This window comes from Mastigoproctus giganteus, chromosome 7 (genome assembly GCF_048544385.1).
Source record: "Mastigoproctus giganteus isolate SK-2022 chromosome 7, ASM4854438v1, whole genome shotgun sequence".
In the NCBI taxonomy this organism is placed as follows: Eukaryota; Metazoa; Arthropoda; class Arachnida; order Uropygi; family Thelyphonidae; genus Mastigoproctus; species Mastigoproctus giganteus.
Window position 1 is genome coordinate 78,705,552 of NC_143581.1, and position 20,915 is coordinate 78,726,466.

The following is a 20,915-nucleotide window of genomic DNA, read 5'->3' on the forward strand; positions in this document are numbered from 1 at the left end:
ATGTAAGGATGAGAACACGGGTAGGGACGAGATTCCCATCCTTTTGCATGGATATTCGCTTGACAGCTGTCACTCCTTGTTCTTTCAATTTAATAGTGAGAAATATGTTTCTGAAATTTAGAAAGTTGTGGATGATTTTGAAACCAGATTCAGTGATTTTAAAACAAATGAAGACATTGGTCAATATATTTCTTATCCATTTAATGTAGACTTAGTTGCAAAACAAATTGCAGAAAAAAAAATTGCTGAGATTTTTCACATGGAGAAAATATTACTTGAAAATGAAATTATTACATTGCAAAACGATATCTTCCTAAAAGCCAGTCATCAGAAAAAGACTTTTGGAAAAATGTTTGCCAAGAAAAGTACCCAAATGTAAAAAAATGCAGTGAACTTTTAATTTCATGTTTTGGTTCCACATATCTATGTGAATCAGCCTTTTCGTATTTGAAACAAAAAAGACGAAGAATCGCTCTACTCTTACAGACTTGTATACAGAAGATTCTTTACCGCTGGCCTTATCACAGTATATCCCCAATTTTGAAAGCTTGGCAGGTCACATTAAGATACAAACTTCACATAAATTAAAAATCTATGTATGTATGAATTTAAAATAACAATCCTGAATTGTATTTAATTTTAAAATTTATGAACGACATTTTTCAATGTGTTGATTAACCTTTTTAACCATGTGCAACGAAATTCTTGAGACGGTAGATTGTGGCACATTTTGAAGAAAAAAAGTTGATCGCATCACAAATTAAGTTGGCCGCTCTTGGCTTATACCATTCAAACATGCTGGTATGACAAAGTTTCATTACCATAAACAGCTTTTAGCATTTCATATGTTTCTGCTGAAGATTTTTCCAGTTAAAAGTAAAATTTGACTCTCGTTTGTTGCTTAATTGCAAAGAGTTCCAAGTTCTTCTGCAAAGAGTTCCAAGACTGAATCGTCATGTACTTCCTTGGTTTCAAAATACATTTTTGATTACCCTGATGTGGGCAGTTCAGTTTTCTGTAATGTTAATTTAGTGCTCACTTTTGGTAATTCTGGAGAACTGGGAGGTACCAATATTGGAGTGGCAGCTGGCTGCGATTTTTGGGTGGGCTTTTGTGAAATCAATAAATAGCAAGTAATGGGAGGAACGAGTCCCTTGGGGGAACAGTCTTATCAGTTTGGCCAATGGTACTCTTACCAGAAACTTTCTGGGGGGGTATTAGGGCTTGCCACTATTTATAGGCTGAATGCAATTTTTAGCCTCCTGATAGGAAATGTTCAGCTCTGTTTTTAGTTTTGAATCTCTTTTTCATCCTTCCACCACTGGCAAGCTCGAGAGTATACCTGGTGCTCTCCTTGGCAGCTAGTACAATTGGCTTAGGAGCTAGACATTCCTTGCTCTCGTAATCTTTGGCACCACATCAAGAACAGGCAGGGTTACCATGACAAGCAGTTTGTGAGTGGCCATACTTTTGACATCTAAAACACCTCAGTGGGTTTGGTATGTACATCCTCACCAGGCAGTTTAAATAGCCTGCCTTGATGGCACTTGGAGGCTGTGGAGTGTTGAATGTAAGGATGAGAACACGGGTAGGGACGAGATTCCCATCCTTTTGCATGGATATTCGCTTGACAGCTGTCACTCCTTGTTCTTTCAATTCAGAGCAGGTCTCTTCTTCAGAAATGTGAAGATCCCACATTGATATGACACTTCATGAAGAGTTCAGAGTTTTGTGGGGGTTACGATGATAGGTATTCCCCCCCCATCGATGTGGCTTTCACAATTTTTTCAACATGCTTTGTATTTGATCCTTCAACTAAAATATCTCCAGAATGCAGTCGGATTTAAGTGATCCTGCCATGCCTTCTAATACTTTCTGGATAAAGAAGGGTGACATTTTACCGATTGACTGCTCTCTGGTGGAATGGAGAATGATGAAAAGAGGTGTCACAGATGGTGTTTATCCTCAGTTCTGGTTCTTTTAACAGAATTAGTGTCATTATCATTTATTTGTTATTGTTTGGTTTTTAGGAGCATTAGCAACTAAGGCCATATTGCTCCAGGGATATGTAGTGGTCATTTCCGCATTCTCCGTATTTGGTGGCTCACAGGCTCAAACCCTGGTCTAATCAAGAAGCATGTGCTACGCAATGATGCTCCTGCCCACCTGGCTACGGAGGCGCCTTTTTTTGTCATTATCATCTGATCGATTAGGTAGGGCCCAGAAAAAAATACAGGGATTTAAATTACTCATACCTACCACAGAGCCCTACGAGTGGATGCCCACTCGGGAAATAGCAGGTACTGCATACATGAATCGGATGCCAAGTTTGCTTAGGAGCATCATACCCACATTTCCAATAAGCCTTGATTCTGTCCCAGGACCAAAGGGAGGGAGACTTATTGGAATGCAGTTGACCCTAGCAGTAAGAACCATCTGCCGAATGATCCCAGTCAGGGTGTTCTGGGACCTCCTGTCTTGTCGAAGCAGGGGCCGAAGTGTTGTATTAAGACTGGCCCACTCAACCACCAGGATCCCCCTTTTCGAGTTTCCATGGGTCGCAGTGCATGGCTGCAAATGCTAGATTCCAATGACATAACCCTGGAACCAACGTATGGGCATCAGATCCCAGTGATGCTAATGCCAGCAGCAACACTCGGAGGTCCCCTCACCACATACAGGTGTCCACATTGAGGGGAATTTTAAGACATTTATAACCTTTGCCTTAGGGCCAAGGTTATAAATATAATTCCAAGGTTATAATTCCAAATCTCCAGGAAGATTCCTACGCTTTTTCCATATCAATGAACACCGACACTAGGTGCTTGCATTTGAGGAAAGCATTTCAAATACGTTTCCAAACAGATTAAATGGTCAAGTGTTTTGACCTGTTCCTTGAGACACCATAATGTATCCTGGAAAGGAGGTAGTTGATTCTAAATAATATATGAGCCGAGCATTGTTTATTCTTTAGATCTTATAGAAATTTTGAATTTAATCATCAAAACAAAACAGGCAGGGAAGCCAACAGACAGTTTGTGACTGGGCACTTAAAACACCTCAGTGTATTTGAAATATAAATCCTTACTTGGCAATTTAAGTAACCTGCCCTGATGAAACTTAGAGGCCATGGGGATATTGAATGTAAGATGAGAACTCAAGTAGGAATGATATTCCCATCCTTGCACATCAATATTACCTTGATAGCTGTCACACAACTTGATCTTTCAATTGAATCTGAATTCCATTTAGAGACATGAAGATCTCACTCTGATATGCCACCATGTATAGCAGGGGTGGGCAACTTTTTTCATCAGCGGGCCGCCGAATGAAATTTTCATATCATGATGCGGGCCGAATGAAATTTTCGCATCATTATGCGGGCCGGAATAGATTGAACGATTTAATAAAAAAAATCAGAACCTAAAAAATGTTATATTACTTGAATTACCAAATTATTAATGTATTTTTAAAAAAAATATCTGAATGTCCAATTATCATTGAAAATGCAGAATTCGGCATCAATTTTTCTTTTTTTTTAATTGGCTCATTTTATGGGCTATAAATTATATTAAATTAAAAATTGTAATAATTAGAAAAGGCATAAAACATAAAATATCTCGCACCAATATTATTTTTTTCAATAAGAAGTCAAACCCAAAGGAACTTCGTTCGATCGATGCTACAATAATAATTAGGAAATAACTCTTTGACGCTGCGTAGAATCACTTGGTTACTGTTGTACTGGCCGCGATTCCCGATTGAACCGAATTAAGCCGAACGTTTACGGCGAGTGTAGTCATGTATAGATTTTCTATATTTATGCATTTACCGAGGGGGCCGGTTTCAACATCGTCGCGGGCCGGCTGTTGCCCACCCCCTGATGTATAGTGTTCAGAGTTTTATGGAGGGGGGTTATAATGAAAGTTATCCACCTTATTTATACAACTTTCAAAATTTGATGGGCATATTTAGGATATGCAATGTCATCTTCCTAAAGGAATCCCAAAATCTGTCGAAAACATTTTCAACAGATTTCCTTCTAATCCTTCCTGAATGAAGAAAGGTTGCCTGCTCTGCAGTGGAACAGAGAATGAGGAAAAGTGATGTTGCTGATGGTAATGTATCTTTAGTTCTGGGTCTTTTGGCAGATGCATTGTTACTATCATCTGACTGGTTGGGTAAGGGCTTTGTTGGGATCCAGAAGAAGAGAGATTTTGATCATACAGTTAAAAAAAAAAAAAAAAAAAAAAATAGGGTTTCATATAATTTAAGTACCTTACCCACCACAGAGTCAAATGAGGAGATGCCCATTTGCAACTTGCAGGTGCTGTGTATGTGAACACAATACCAAGTTTGCACAGAGCATCTATCCATATTTCCAGTAAGCCTTGACCCTGTTTCAGGAAAAAAGGAAAAAAAGACCTACAGGAATACTGTTGACTCCAGCAATAAAAACCACCTGTCGATTGATCCTAGTTGGGGCAGTCTGGGAACTCTTATTGAAGGGGCAGTCTTATTGAAGGAAGGGTCCAAGTGGTGTATTAGGGTTAGGTCCCTCACCTACCAGGATCCCCTTTTCTGAGTTAACACTGACTGTGGCATATGGCTACACATGCTAGATTCCAATGATGTAACTTGTATTATGTGCAGTGGATTCCGGTGATGCTAAACCTGAAGGACAGTAGTATCACTGGAAGGTTCCCCCTAACCAAGTATAAGGGTCCAAGTCAAGGAGCATGCTAGAGGAAAATAAACTGATTTGAAATCAGCATCCAAAGATTTATCTAGTCCATATTTTGACCAATGAAAAATACTTCCGTTGACCTGTTTTTATTATTTCATAGCATTCGTTCATTAAACAATCACATTTGTGTATTTATGTTATACAGTTATATATGATCTATGTCCATTTAGATTTAGAAAAGGTTCTGAATTAATTTTTATGCAACATATGTTTAGGTTTAAAAAGAGAAATTATATCACATTGAAATAATTAACTACTTGTATTCACTGGTTTTTTTTTTTGGGTGTAAACCCATTACAGTGCATTATGCTAACATTTTAAATTAAATCTTTTACTGTCCTATTGACATAACAGTAATGACTCTTTGAAATGGATTTGTGAGAGAACGTACCTGTGCCATATTGTTCAAAGTGGTCTGCTCATTGAAAGCACTACAGCGTTCTTCTTCTGTGTTGCATGACTGTGAACATACATTATTTGCATTTTCAGTTATAATATTTTGCTGAGCAGTTGTATCATTCGTGCAATAAGGCTGAAGAGAGGGTGTCATTTCTATCTTTTTTTTTTCAGAGCCTAAAGTGGAATTTGTTTCCTGAGGTGGCAGTTCTAACGAAATGTTGGCAGGATTTAAAAGGGAAGTCTGCAATCCACATATAGATTTTTGAGGCAGTGAGAATTCACTTCCTGAATTATTATTTAGAGAATTGTTACTCTTAAGAAGTATTTCAGATGAAATATTCTGGGTGGGAACAGAACCATGTCTATGATGTTCCTGAGTATCAGAGCTGTTCTTTTTTCCATGCTTATGCTTTTTGTGATGATGGTGATGGTGACAACGGTGATGGTGGTGATGATGACGATGCTTGTGTTCTTCTTTACGTTTTTTGTGCTTTTTTGGTTTAGATGAAAAATGATCATTTCCTCCATTTTGAATTTTCTCAGAATTTTTGGTCTTTGATTTATTCTTTGATTCTCCCTTTCTTTTAGATTTTTTCTTTGAATTTTTGTCTTTTCCTTTATTGATGCTGAGATAAATTCCTTCTTCTGTTCTTTTGGGAGACTTGCAAGGAGAATGCACATGATGATTCCTTAACATGGAATTACCATAGGTCGAAGAATTAAATTCAGATGATAGGGTAACTGGAACAACTAAAGGTGCAATTTTACTTGAAACTTCACTTTCCAAAGCACTGCTTGTCATTTCTATAAGATAGGGGAAAGAAAAAGGCTTTATTAGTAAAACCACATAAGAAAAATAAAATATAGACTTATGTGTAAAGTACATAAAAAGAATGTTAACTTCTATTTCTGAGTCATTTATCTAACAAATTTATTATGCTTGGATAACCTAAAATAGATTTAGATTATCTGAGCAGCAGAATATACCTCATTATGTAAGGCATAATGAAGAATTGTCAACACAAAATGAAAGGACTTTTCTTCTGGACTCCCTCCCCTTCCCACCTTCATAGTGAATCAAAATCCATTCCTCCTCAGTTCTTGTTTGTCACTATGTTAGATTGCAAACTCAATCCCAAAAAGTGAGTTTGCAACCTTAATGAAATGCAACATCTCTGTTGCATTTCATTAATTTTTCCTAAATATATTTTCAATTGAAAATCTAATAAAGTTAGATTGCAAGTCATGGCTTGCAATTGTCCTGCAGGAAGATTTTAATTTGATTTGGAGATAGCCATTATGTGGTAATACTACTAAGTTAGTTTTAAAGAAATACTTTTTTTTTTTTTCATGCTAAGTTATCAACTAGATTTACTGGTAAGTCAGGATAAAAAAAATTATAGATTTTTGACCCAATAGGTCTCAACATCTAAAGAAATGAGGTAATCCTTATTGAATTCTGTTATCAGGCTAGAATCTGAGAATTTTACTAATAAAAATCAACATTGGAAACTATAGAACTGTATACTGGCCCCGGCCTGATGACAGAATTCAGTAAGGAATTTGGAATTGTCACCATTTTTATTTAAACATTGGAACTGAATGAATCAAAAATTTGAAATTTTTTTTATCCTGAATTGCCAGTAAATCTAATTTAAAACATATGCTATAGAAAAGTATATTAAAACTAACTTAAGGAAGACTTTATCAGTTATCTAGACTTTCTAATGTGAGTAAATTAGAGATAAGAAACTCACAACTACACACAAGTGTGTCATTTAACTTACAAAATAATCTTTTCCAGAGTATATACACATGTTAACATATTAACCTTTTCCTGAGTATACATTTTTCATATTGATTTCAAATGTTTCAAACAATGTTTCAAAGTATATCACATTTCAAACAATGTTAATATATCACACCTCACATCTGTGCTGCAAAGTAACTTTATGCGAAAATTTATTTTTATTTTGTTACACAGAGCATTAATAAAACTACAATAAATAAATTAGCTTTCGGCTGGGTGGCAGCCTTCATCGGATTAAAATACTTGAATGGCAGTTGGAATAGAGATGCACTGCCAGGATGGTGCGTGAGGCACGTGGCTAATTGTTTGTTGATGTTTGTAGCTGTGACGTATGGTGGTGACGTAGCCAGCGTTTGTCTATGGATAGAATTACTGACTCTGTGATGGGGTTAACTTGACAACCACTGTTCCTGTTCAAAGCGGTGTCCGAGCATTTTATATTTAGCGATTCCAACCAGGTACGCCTCAGGTGATGGTGGGACCTGTCCACAACCACGACATCGCGGTGTGGGTCGATGTCGTGGTGGGTTGTCCAGACATGCTCGGCGATAGCTGAGTGTTCTACATCGGCCAAACGGATCGCCCTTTTATGTTCTGAGAGACGTTTCTCGAGTCGACGTCCAGTCTCTCCAAAGTAGCAGCTCGTGCAATCACGGCAAGAGATGCGATAGACCAAACCACTCTGTAGAAGGGTGGGGACAGGTGTTTTTATGTTGGAAAGGAGAGAACACAGTTTCTTGCCTGGGAGTTGGATGCACTTTATCCCATGCGATCTTAGGATTCTACCAATCTGCTGTGACAGGTTGGGGTAGTATGGGATGAATGCCCTCGTGGATGACTCGTCACTGTTGGCGTTGCTGTTGGTCGTCACGTTGTTGCGTGCTTGTAGATCACACCTGTCAAGGACGTCGATGGGGTAGCCACACCTCGTAAGGTCTACTTTAACTCTGGTGATCTCTTTGCATCTTTCATCTGCGGAGCTGGAGTGTGTCCAGGCGCGAGTTAGCAAGGTTCGGGCAGTTGAGAGGAGGTGGCCCCGTGTGTGTGCTGACTGGAAGTTGGTAAATTGGCCAGCACACATAGGCTTACGATAAACTGTCGTCTTCAAGCATGTGTCTTCGCGCCGGACAAGTGTATCTAGGTATGGTATAGAGTTGTTCAACTCCAGCTCAATCGTGAATTTTATGAAGGGCGATAGTGAGTTGAGGTGGGTTAGGAGTCGCTGACCTGAGTCTCTAGGGATGACTACGAACACATCGTCTACATAGCGACACCAAAAGGCGATGTGATCTAGTGCGTGTGTAAACGCACGTCCCTCTAACTCCTCCATCACGATGTTTGCTGTGACCGAGCTGACAGGGGAACCCATGGCTGTGCCATGTATCTGCTGGTAGATTGAGTCATTAAACATGATTGCACCCCCTGTTAAGCACAGTCTGAGAGCGGCGGAAATGTCATCAGGCGTCAGTCTAGTTCTGCCGCTAAGGGTTCCATCATTATCCAAGAGTTGTTTTGCACAAGAGATGGCAAGTTCCACTGGGATGGAGGTAAAGAGTGATACGACATCGAACGATGCCATGACTTGATCTTGCGAGATGGATATAGTGCGGATCCTTTCTATGAACTCAACACTGTTGGAGACAGTGTAGGTGGTCTTGCCAACTAGAGGAGAAAGAAGTCTCGAGACAAATTTAGACAGCTCATAAGTCGGTGATCCACAGCAGGATACAATAGGTCTTAGTGGTGTGCCTTCTTTGTGCACCTTCGGCAGGCCGTAAAACCGTGGGATCGGAGGCACGGAGGTGATTACGGGTTGACTGTGTGATTTTCTCTTGCTTCAGCCAAGTGTTGATGAGGATATTCACCTCTGACTCCCATCGTTCCAAAGCCCTGTTGGGGTTGATGGTTAAGGGTTTGTAGACGGTAGTGTCTCGTAAGAGCAGCAAGGCTTTCGCCATGTAATCAGTGTGGTTCATTACAACCGTACGACGGCCTTTGTCCGCCAGTAGAATGACGATGGATGAATCCCGTTTCAGTGCCTTGAGGGTAGAAATCTGTATACGGCAGAGGTTTGAAGAGACGGGGCGGCCATGGTGTAGAACTGCTGAAGTCTTTTTTTTTTTTTTTAAATAAATTTTGATTTCATTTTTGAAATAATTTCACTCTAATACCAGGACAACTAAGAAGACAATATTTATAAGCATCATTTTCAACTATCGTTTTCATGAGTATTCAAATTTTAATGAAGACATGCTCCACAGAGCCTGTTGCTTAGCAAAACAAACCCTCTGCTGAGGGCCCAGACATTTAAAGAAACTCACTCCTTCAAAAGGTTCAGCAACTCAAGTACTTTCTTGCATGAAACTATACTAAGCAACAAAATACTGGAAAAATGAAGGGAAGAAATTAGAAGAGACAAAAGTGCAAGGTAGCGAACAAAATACTGGAAAAATGAAGGGAAGAAATTAGAAGAGACAAAAGTGCAAGGTAGCGCGTAATGCTAAAGCACAAATCAACATTTTTTTTTTACACATATATACATAGAGGTGTGTGTGTGTGTAAGATGCAGAATAGTTTTTTTTGTGCATCATTTGGCCTGATTAATACTAATACTAACCCTTAATAAAAACATTATTAGCAAAAAGATGGTGGCTCTATACAAACTCTTAAGTTTCCTAAGATCAACGTCCTTAAATTACATAAATGTTTGATTGCATTTCATATTGTCACTATTGTAAATCTCCATATTCATACACTACTGGTAAACTCGATCCTTATGATTTTGTATGAAAACTATATAATCTTGTCTGCTACACAGATAATTTGCTTATATGTAACTTAATTCTTCCCTAGGTCTGGTGGCAAACTGCTTTTCCAAAAAGGTGGCTTACTAGCCATTTTGATACAATTTGTAGTCATAAAACTACACTCTGATGTGTACTTTTATTTGAATTAGTTATTTACAGGACAAACCCATGGCAAATATTTAGGTATTCCCAACCAGTCCTGAGAGAGAGAGAGAGAGAGAGAGAGGAGAGTGGGAGCAGAAGAATGCATAACAAAAATGTATAAATTCAATGTATAAAATTATGCATTAACTGAGAGCCAAGTCATGTCAAACTGGCCTGTTTGAGATAAGATCAGAAAATATAAATTGTGAGTGACTTGGGAAAATTTCCTTGCCCTATACTAACTAACATAAACAAAATAGTTATTTGAATAGATGCAGAAGACAAAATAAAAACTGTTTCAAGCAGACCATAACAATGTGCTGGTTTTCCATCCCAAAGTTAACACTTAGTATAGACTTCAGAATGTCCATGCTTAATTGTAGACCTTAACAATTTTATAATTGTTAACGATAGTGTCAAATGAATTATAGATTATTATGAATTATAGTGTCAAATGAATAAAATGAAGTTTTATATATATATATATATATAAACTAAAATAAGATAAAACTAAAAAATAAAATTAAAATAAAACTCCACCATGAGACGCGATGCACATGAGGTTCCACAATGAGACACGATGCATGTGTGACACAAATGCAGCATGGATTGGCAGACACGGTCGAACACACCTGGAGTTTCTTTGACAATAGCAGCAGCACAGAGTCTCACCACGAGATCCATTTCCGTCTCCACAGGCGATTCGTACACGATAGATTTGAGGAACTCCCACAGAAAGAAATCAAGGCTCGATAAATCAGGTGAGTGTGGGAGCCAGGCAACAGGTCCACCACGGCCAATCCATTGACGCCCAAAACGCCTGTTCAAATTGTCACGAACACACCTTCCATAATGAGTAGGCGCCCCGTCATGTTGAAACCAAATGTTGCATCTCACATTTGCTGGAACATTGTCAAGTAACCCTGGTAGAACTCGTTCAAGAAAGATCTGATATTTAGCAGAGTTCATGCGGGATGGTAACAGGTATGGGCTGACTAAGCAGTCACCGACCATACCTGCCCACACATTTATTGCGAAGCGATGTTGTGCCGCATGGGAGCACACACCTCTGCTAATCCATACACTAGGTGCATGTCTGTCAACTCACAGGTCCTATATCGATGCATGCTCTTCGTGCGGCGACTACTGCTTGATTGAGTAAACCAAAAATTTTCCCTCTCGCAAACCGATGAACAGCGCCGTGTACTGACTTACGGTGACGTTTCCGGTTATGGGTTCCTATGCGATTCACATTCCTTTAGATGTTACCTACCTCCCCTAAATGTTTGTACCAATATTTTTGAGACACCATATATATATATATATATATATATATATATATATATATAGAGAGAGAGAGAGAGAGAGAGATTAGCAATAGTCTAGTCTTAAATCTTCTCGAAAAACATTGAGCACCTCAGGATATTCAATTTTTAAACTAAATAGCCTGAAGTTTGCATCAATATATTACTTTTAAAAATTTAAAACTAAACTTAATTTCAATCTTACATATTGGAAATATTTTACAGATGTTTCTGTAAGTATTTTCCAGGCATCCTCCACATTCAAACAGCAGATTGGAAGAGTGCCTATCATGAATTACTCTACAGGACCAGTTTCCATTGATCCACACACAAAGTTCAGTGTGGTTTGCATCATGCCAAATGACAGAGTACCCTCAGTTGTGTTATCAAAGGCCAAAGGCTTGTTGCCAATACAACAACTCTCTTTCATGTTATGGAAACTAAACTAGCATAAGTCAATGAAGTGAGAATCTTACAGGCTTGCCACCATATGCAGCTCCAAACTCAGATTCCTAGGATTTGGTGGCAAAATGAGGTATCCAGACATCAAGGCATGTTGGCTCATATCAGTCAATATTTTACACCTACCTAATCATTTCTTGGGCTCTTTGTCATCTTCCAATCCCCACCCACAATTTCTTCACCACGTTCTCATTAACTTGGGAAGGTTTAACCTCTGAGTAATAGCAAGCATAGCATAGTCATTTTCCTCACATGACTAGAATTCCACCCCCCCTTCTGAAATTCGATTTGCTCATTAAGCATGCTCATTGTTTGGTGTAAATGTTCCAAAAGAACTCCGGATTAACTGTTGATTACATTTATTGGTGAAAGTATTTGCATATTTCGCAGAGACATTTTAAGAACTCTTGTGCCCCCCTGGCAAATTTCCAAATGTGACCCCTATTCAGTTCAAATTTTGTTTTAATTTTTTTCTGGGTCTCTCTTAGTCACATTCCTAACCCTATGTATTAAAAGAGCTACTGGAAACTTTTTGCAGCACCACTTTCGAAAATCTGTTTCATTTTAAGATATTATCTGATATAAATGACCAACAGGACATAAAATACAAGTAAATACTATATGTGAAGACTGATAGATTATTATATGACAAATAATAAAAACTAGTACAGTGGCCAACTGCAATAACGCTGACGATGATGTGGCAAATCTACATAATAAAATTCGTCAAGCAATAAATTTGTTGACCAGCAGCAGACCTATAAGGCATCCATGATGTCAATTTGTATGCGAGAAGCTTTGTATGGAGCATAGCAGACACTTAAAAATTATAATATTATATTATAATGTATATATATATATATATATATTATTATTAATTTATAATCATAAGCAAGAATTAAATTTGTTAATTATTTTTCTAAATATTAATATTTAAGCTTTAAACTATACAGGGTGTCTCAAAAATACACGGCATAACTTCAGGAATGAGTTCCTCATATGTAGACAATATAAATATTTTATATCAACATAGTTCCGTTAATGCTTGCTTTCCGAATTTTGAAAGTCTGTCTACGACACTTAACTGTAAACATCACCTTATAGTAATTGTTCAAAATGTCCACCTTCTGCCAGAATATAGGCCTCACACATGGTGAGGCCTGTATTCAGGCAGAAGTCTCATGGACTCATGAAACTTCTCATGAAGACTATGCCAAATTCCTGAAATGTTTCGTATTGTCTCACAACCTGCCAAAATTCGATTGCGGAGAGTTTCTACATCAGCTACCAGAGTCAAATACACCAATGATTTTAAATGGCTCCACAACAAGAAATCTAGTGTGTTTAAATCAGATGAGCGTGGAGGCCAGGCAGTTGGTCCACCCCTCTACTTCAGGAGTTATAGATCTTGGCGATCCTCTGTTGGCAGGACGAGGTGTAAAGGTCCCATGTTCACAAAGGTGGCGATGGATACCTTCAAATGCTTTCCTGTCTGGACATCTTCGTTATGGGAACCTTTCGTGGTACAAACGTCGAGCCTCCAGAGCATTGCTGTCCGCCAAACCGCACATAAAGTGCATATCCGCTTGCTCCTGATTTAAGTACATGGTCGGAATGGAATCGAAAGTATCTAAAGATAAGACTGTCCAGATGTTATTGAAGGGAAGACTGAGACGAAACCGTGCCCCAGTTGTGAGGCTTTTGGGCAATTCAGTTCGATATGTGAGAGAAGTTAAATATTTGGGTTTAAATCTAGAGGAACGATTGTTTTTTACAAAACATGTGATATATTTGCGTGAGAAAATAAGAACCCTTTATGCTAAGCTCCGGAGGGTTATAAGAGTAGATTGGGGGATTAAGGGTCGTTCCCTTCATTTATTGTATGATTGTTTATTTATCCCCATTGTGACATATGCCTCCGGAGCATGGGTTCATAGAGTTCCTCTAGTTAAAATACAGAAGTATCTTCTGCAAGCTCAAAGGTTTGCTTTATTAGGAATAACTCGAGCATGTCGAACTGTCTCGACAGAGGCCTTGCAGGTGATCTCTGGCAAGATCCCTGTCCAGTATAGTGTTTTGTTGTCTGGTCTGACTTATTATACAAAGAGAAATAAGAAAAGATATCATGGGTATATTGTCCTGTCCAGAAGAAGGACAGAATTATAATCGAAATGATATAAAACAAGAAAAGGTCAGAATATTTCAGAAAATAATGATAAAGTGGCAGAATGATTGGGAAAGTTCAGACGAGGGCAGGCAAACATATGTTTCTCCCTAGAGTAGATATTATAGACAAGAAAAAGACATGGTTGCAATTTAGTTTGCATGCCACATTTTTGTTGACGGGACACGGACTTGCCATGAGGTTATATCAATTGGGGCTGCGGGAACGCGAGTCTTGTTATTGTGGTTCCCCAGAAACATCTGAACATATTATGTTCAATTGTATGGTGTATGAAGATTATAGGAATCAATTAAGATTGTCCATTGGCAGCTTGGAGAGGGATGCCCTTCATGTCCTGTTTGCGGAAAGATGGATATTCCATTGTTTTAATGAATATGTACAGAAGGTTTTTAATAGAAGACTGTGTCTAGATAGTAGAGGCCCGTCTCCACGTGGTTGGGGCGGGAACTCTTTTAATTAAGATCTGCAAAGAATATTCTTTAAGCGGATTTTTCTGAAAAGAGGCTAAGTGGCCAAGAGATTATGTTTTTTGTGTTGTTAGTTACTTTATATTTTCTTTTTAATAATTATTGAGTTCTAGACTCCGTCATTATATCCCTTCTAGACTTTATCCATGGATGGGCGTCTGCCCAGGGAATGGAAGCCTCGAAGGAGATCCAAAATGGAGTACCTTGTGATGAAGGAAATCACCTGCGGGCGATAAGACATTCCGGTTAATAACTTGGGAACCAAGCATTTGCGGAACTATGTTGATATAAAATATTTTTATTGTCTGCATATGAGGAACTCATTCCTCATGAGGAAGAAGTTCCTCACGAGGATGAAGAAATGGAAGGAGGTCATTCTGTCGAAGAACATATTAACAACGAACCACCAATGAAAATGGAAGAAGCGCTCATACAAATCAATATAAAAATGTTTTTCGCCGCTGAAGAAGATACTGAAGGACTTTCAATGGTTTCTTCACTCCAAACAAATGTTGAAAACAAAATTATCAGCCGGAAGAAGGTGCAGAAGAAAATAAGTGATTACTGTATATATTTTTCTTAATATAAAATCATAATATGCAAAGCACAATTGTATGTATATTATTTACAAAAATATTGTGCAAAATCTGTATATAATTTAATTTTACATTAAATGTTCGACGATTTTTTTTTTATCTCTTGTGTATGTAATTGTATATTATTTACAAAAATATTGTTCAAAATCTGTATATATTTTAACTTAATTTTACATTAAACGTTTAACGATTTTTCTTTTTTTTTTTTTTCTCCCTCAGACTTCTTGTTAGCGGACACTTCTCTCTAACAGACAAATTCTCGTTCCCCATGGCTGTCCGTTAAAGGAAAGTTTCAATGTATATATATATATATATATATATATATATATATATATATATATATATATATATATATATATATATATATATATATACAGTAAACCCCCACTATTCGCGGGGGTTACGTTCCTGAGAAATGCCGCGAATACCGAAAACGCGAATACTGAGTTATGGCTCCCATAGTAATAAAGGGGTTCCATTCCAAAGTATGAAATATATAAGAAAAACTAGTCTAAAATTTTGTCTATGTATGTATTATATGTACCTTCATAATATGACTATGTACATATGCAGTACATAGTGAAATGCAAGCATAAGGCATCGAAATGAAAGTAAGAAGCAATTTAATTTAAATATAATATTTACTAGAAATTTCAAACAAGTCTTTCAAACCAGCGTCTTTGCTAGCTAAAAAACTTATCCCACCAGTTCTATCACCAGTTTCGCTAAAATGTTGATAAAGGTGTTTTGCCTTTTCACAAATGATGAGTGAACTTAAGGGAATTTTATTTTATTTGTTCGGTCTTCTATCCGCAGATTTAAGGCATTTTCCATTTTTTCTAATTTAACATCACGAGTTACAGACCAAATTTTTGAAGCAATTAGCGCGTTTTCACGGACACTACGGCGGATTTTTCCCTCCGATTTCTTGATTGATCGTACCGTTGACTCATTGATTTTATAATGTTTTGCCACTGATGAGACACTTTCACCATTAGAAATTGTCTAATAACTGAATTTTACTCGCTAATGTCATTACCTTCTTTGATCTTTTCACAATTCACTTGTTATTCGTAGCCATATTTTTGTAGGGGTTAGAAAAGAATTTGTCCACAATAAAGTCACTTTCTTCCATTAACACACTCGAAAAAGTCTGTTTACACTAACTCACTGCAAAACGATAGATTTTTCACTTTTGTAAGCATATCAATTTATTCAATTTATAAGCATATAAATTAAAAGCAAACGACGAAACCTTCCATGACAAGTGCATAACACATACTGAACAAGGATTAGCGAGAAACATCCACGCTCACGATTTTGTCACCCCCTCTCCCCCCACCCACTGAGGGCTGTTCTGACTGGGAAAGATAATTTTAGCCACGCCCATGTTTTTTTATGACGGAAAATGTTCACAGAGCTTTAAAATTCACATTTTTTTAGGTTTCGTTTAAATTAAATCAGTGACCGCAAATATAGATACCGCGAATAGCGGGGGTTTACTGTATTACTAATTTTATTTTACAGTTCCCCCACTTTATATTAGCTTGGCAATTCAGCCCATAATTTATTTAATTCATCATAACCTCTAGAATATTAACATTCTTTCACCTTTCACTAATCTACTATTCTTTTTCTACTTTCCTCACCCTTATAGTTACTGGCACCTTGTGTAACTTTCACATCCATGTATGCATACTTAATTTAATTTAATATTAATACAACTTACATATACTCTTGCATCCTTTAATGCTGCTTTGCGCTTTTAGGTGCATCTGTCATACCTAATTTATTAATCTTGCTTCCAATGAAACCATTTCATCTACTGTATACCTCTTTTCTATGTAACTCTTTAAACTTTTCCTTTAAAGAGTTACATTGAATACTCATATATATATATTTTTTTTTTACTATGCCATTCAAAGATTTTATTTTTTTGATTCAGATTACTTCTGGCACAAGGAGAAGAAAGTTTGCAGGTAGCAACTGAAGTTAGCAGAGGAAGACAAAGGCATATGGAGTTTTTGATTCTATCTGGTTTGAAGTTGCCCCAGCCCTGTAGGTAAGCAGTCAGGATAGTCCATGGAGTATTTTCAATGTTAGGGACAAAAAGTAAAGTGCAGCCATTATCAACCCACTGCAGGATGGAAGCCTCCTCAACAATTCATGCTGAGGGAAATGGACCATAATCTGCCACGCTGGTCCAATGCGGGTTGGCAGATCGACCGTATTCAGCAGTCAGGGACTTAAACCCCGGTCTACTCAAAGAGCGTGTGCTACTGCACTCCCGCTCCTGCCGACTCGGCTACGGAGGCCATTGTTAGGGACAAAGCATAAGTAATATTGTAGAAGCTGTGAGGAGAATTCAATTTTTCCTTAGGAAGTGAGTCAGAGAACAGAGAAGTAGTTTTTCTCCCATAAATGCTCTTTTTTTTTTTTTTAATACTTCACATCTTTGTAAAAGTGCTCTTTTTTTTTTTAATACTTCTCATCTTGCTTTTTATTATAGTTTACTATTTGTAAGAAATGAGGTAAAATCACATTGGCCATTGTTATTATTTACATATTTTGAGAGGGTGCAGCAACTGTTTAGAACTTGTGTAAGCATAACCAGTTGTTTTCTTTCAGGGTCATTGGTGTGTCTAACTGCTTAAAACCTAACAATTGTTGAATTTCTGATGATTCTCAGGTTATGCCAAGGAAGGATTCAAACAAGACCACATCTGGGATACTATATAAATATTCTGAGGTGGCATTCTACAGAAAACATGAATTTATTGAGAGGGTGCAAATAAAAATAAGATTAGCAAGAGGTGCAAGGGAGTACTCTCAGAGGGATAATCTGAAGTTCTGTGGTTTGCAAAAATAGAGTTGGCATCTGCTAGGTGACTCCATTGAAGTACAGTCTACTCAAATATCTGAGAGGTTTGATAGGCTGAATGCTTGGGATATTTTATCTCTTTCTGAAGAGTCAAGGAAAAGGGAGAATGTTTGATATTTGCTTTTAGTCTGAGCATAATTAGTAAGAGCTAGCTTGTTTAAACTACTACCTGAATTTGTTGAGATGGAGATTGTGGAAATTCAGAAGGACAGACAGATAATGGAATTAAAGTTTTTATTTATTATAATTTTTTTTATTTATTTATCTGATACTGCAAATATTAAGCTTCCTCACATTCTTTGCTAATTCTAATATTCTGATACTCAAATATATATATATATATATATATATATATATATATATATATATATATATATATATATATATATATATATATATATATATATGCTACAAAAAGATTACATTCATATTTTATGATGACTTACTTCTTTCTTTTGCTTTTGATGCCCTTTTACACTTTTTAATTTTTGAGTTATCTGAACTGCTATCATTTGTGTAAAGAGATCCTTGTAGTATGTTTTGGCCTTGGTTTCCTGATATACAAGTTTTATTTTTTTCTGAATTAAGATGTCCATTATGACTGGCTGAAAGTTAAATATCAAAATTAAAACAGACACAAAGATGAACTAGTGAATTTTACAATGAATTAGTTACACAAGTGAATTAATTTATTACAAATGGAATTTTTTTCTTAGTCTTTTTTTTTTTTTTTTTTTTTGATAAATAAGATAAATATTTCAACATTTCTCTATGGAAAACGTTGTGGATTAGAAGTTTTCATTGTAGAGATAATGCCATAATAGATATGTGTGTAATAACATTTAAAATATCCTTTCTTTAATCAATAATTTCAATTCCCTCTACCAAAATATTCAACCACTAACTGCTTAATTACCCTGCTTTTCAATGAAAAATTATCTTTCATGTTTTAAATGTTCTTCAAATTAGTGCAATAAATGAAATGTTCACCTTCATTTTCAATTATTAAGGCAGGTAAAAAAAAATAATAAGAATAAGAATTATCAGTGCTTAAAACAATAACTGAAAATCTCTATCCCAATTGCATGTTTTCATTCTATGAAGAAAGTCGAAGGATAAGTTTTGTAAAAAGGCTGAGTTTTGATAATGGTAATCTTGTAAAGCAGCATCACTAATAAAAGTCATAGGGATTTATTTAAATTCTGGAGTTTTGTGGATATTACTAAATATCAAAACTATGACCAATGATACTGCCACGTGCAATCTTCATAAGAGTAGCTACACTGATGAAAATGGTGTAAAGCTTCATCTTTCTGGAATATGATTCTGTCAAAGAAGCCCAATTTATCTGATTCAGGAAAACTGATGACTGAATATCCTGAAATATCTTTCCCCAGTTACTATAACTGTTTTGAATACCCCATTAATTTCTTCCTCAAGGAAATACATACCAGTAAAAAAGTGTGATGTAAAGCCGAACACCACACAGTAACATTTTCACCACGGAGAGAAGTTTCAATGTAAACTTTGATCAAATGACATAATTACTGAAATGCACATCACATAATGGTAGAAATGAGCCTTTTGGTTCTGCTATATACCTGAGAGGTGCCAAACTTTTTTCTGGAAAAATTTTCCTGCTTTGCTTGACCTTTTATTAATAGGTTGCAATACTTATATTAATTCTGCTAAAAATTTAAAAAAAAAATGTTGCAAACATAAAATATAAACACAGAACTACTAGTCCCTTTCATTTAAGTTTGTAAAACTGACAATTGCAAAATTAGATTATGCATGACATTCTGCTTTTATACATATGTATATATTAAATAAGTTAATAAAATTTACAAGTGCACACATTACATTTCAGACACATTACCAAAGTAATAATAAAGTAGTGATAATTCATAATTTAAAAAAAAAAAAAATTTGTGGTAAAGTGAGAATATTTCATTTCTGCAATCAGCACATGTGGCAAAAAACACAACATCCAGTGCCTCAGCTACAATATAAGATATATGGATAGCCTACAACATATATATGAGAACAAGAAATACTAATTTCCAGATTTCTATTTATTTGATTTTAATGAAAGTTGGGAAGGCTTGAAAAATCATTCTAATAAAGCCAAATATAAAATTCCATAAAAACCCATGAATTGAGAATAGATGCAGAAAGACTGGCAAAGAAATAATTGCCTATTTGTCCATTTTCATTTAAATTAGGGATGGCTTGACAAAATCATGTCAAATGTAAAATTTCATGAAAATCAACCTAGTGGGAGATGAGGTATTACATGCGAATGGACAAACAAAAAATGATTGTTGTCGGATTTCTATTGGTCCAATTTTAATGAAATTTGGTAGGGTGTGACAATTTTATGTTTGGCTCTTTTCAAAAGAAAAGAGCCAAATATAAAATTTTTTGAAAATCCCCCTGCTAGAAGCCGAGTTGTTATGTGAACAGATGGACAAGAAGACAAAAAGTACTTGATGCATATATGCTAACCTAAAAAATTAATAAATAAATATACATATACAAGACTACATGATATGATTTCTGTGAATCCCCTATATTTTCCACATTTCCACAAAATCAGATATATTCACCACATTATTTTCCCAATTTGGCTGTATTTTAAATTTTTTGAATAAATCAGTCTAAAACAATTTGAATTTGCCCTCTGTCAAATTTCTGTAGAAATATACAGAAACTGATCAATCAAGTCCTTTGATTAAAAAAATAGGTCAAGCTGGGAAAAAAATGGACAATTCATCTGCAGCATCAGAAGCACAAAGTGGCAGCAGTACAGGGAACATCTGCATCAGCAGCTGGCTGCTGACATAGATGTATTTTTTTAATCAAAGGACTTGATTGATTGATTTATGTATAAAAAATTAAATAAGTTAATTATTTATAAAGAAAAAACAAAGTTGATTTCTGCATAAATAATTTGACAAAAGCAATTTGAATTTGTTTTTTGACACAAAAAAAAAAAAAAAAAAAAAATTCATATTGCTTATGGCTGCATCACGAGTCAGCAGCATGTAGCATATACTCAATGATGTTAGCCTGCCTTCCTACCATTTTATGAAATTGCATGACCTTTGGTT

At 36.3% G+C, this 20,915-nt stretch overlaps 1 protein-coding gene across 3 annotated transcripts in view; it reads right to left on the reverse strand.

Moving 5' to 3' along the window:
* Positions 1 to 20,915, reverse strand: part of LOC150083015 (uncharacterized) — a 487,383-nt gene that overhangs the window by 62,123 nt on the left and 404,345 nt on the right. For all 3 annotated transcript variants that reach the window (XM_090377743.1, XM_090377741.1, XM_090377742.1), the window contains 2 exons: positions 18,249 to 18,407; positions 5,139 to 5,950 (listed from right to left, as the gene is read on the reverse strand). In XM_090377743.1, the coding sequence (XP_090233869.1) occupies positions 5,139 to 5,950; positions 18,249 to 18,407 (971 nt within the window). The remainder of the gene's footprint in view (positions 1 to 5,138; positions 5,951 to 18,248; positions 18,408 to 20,915) is intronic.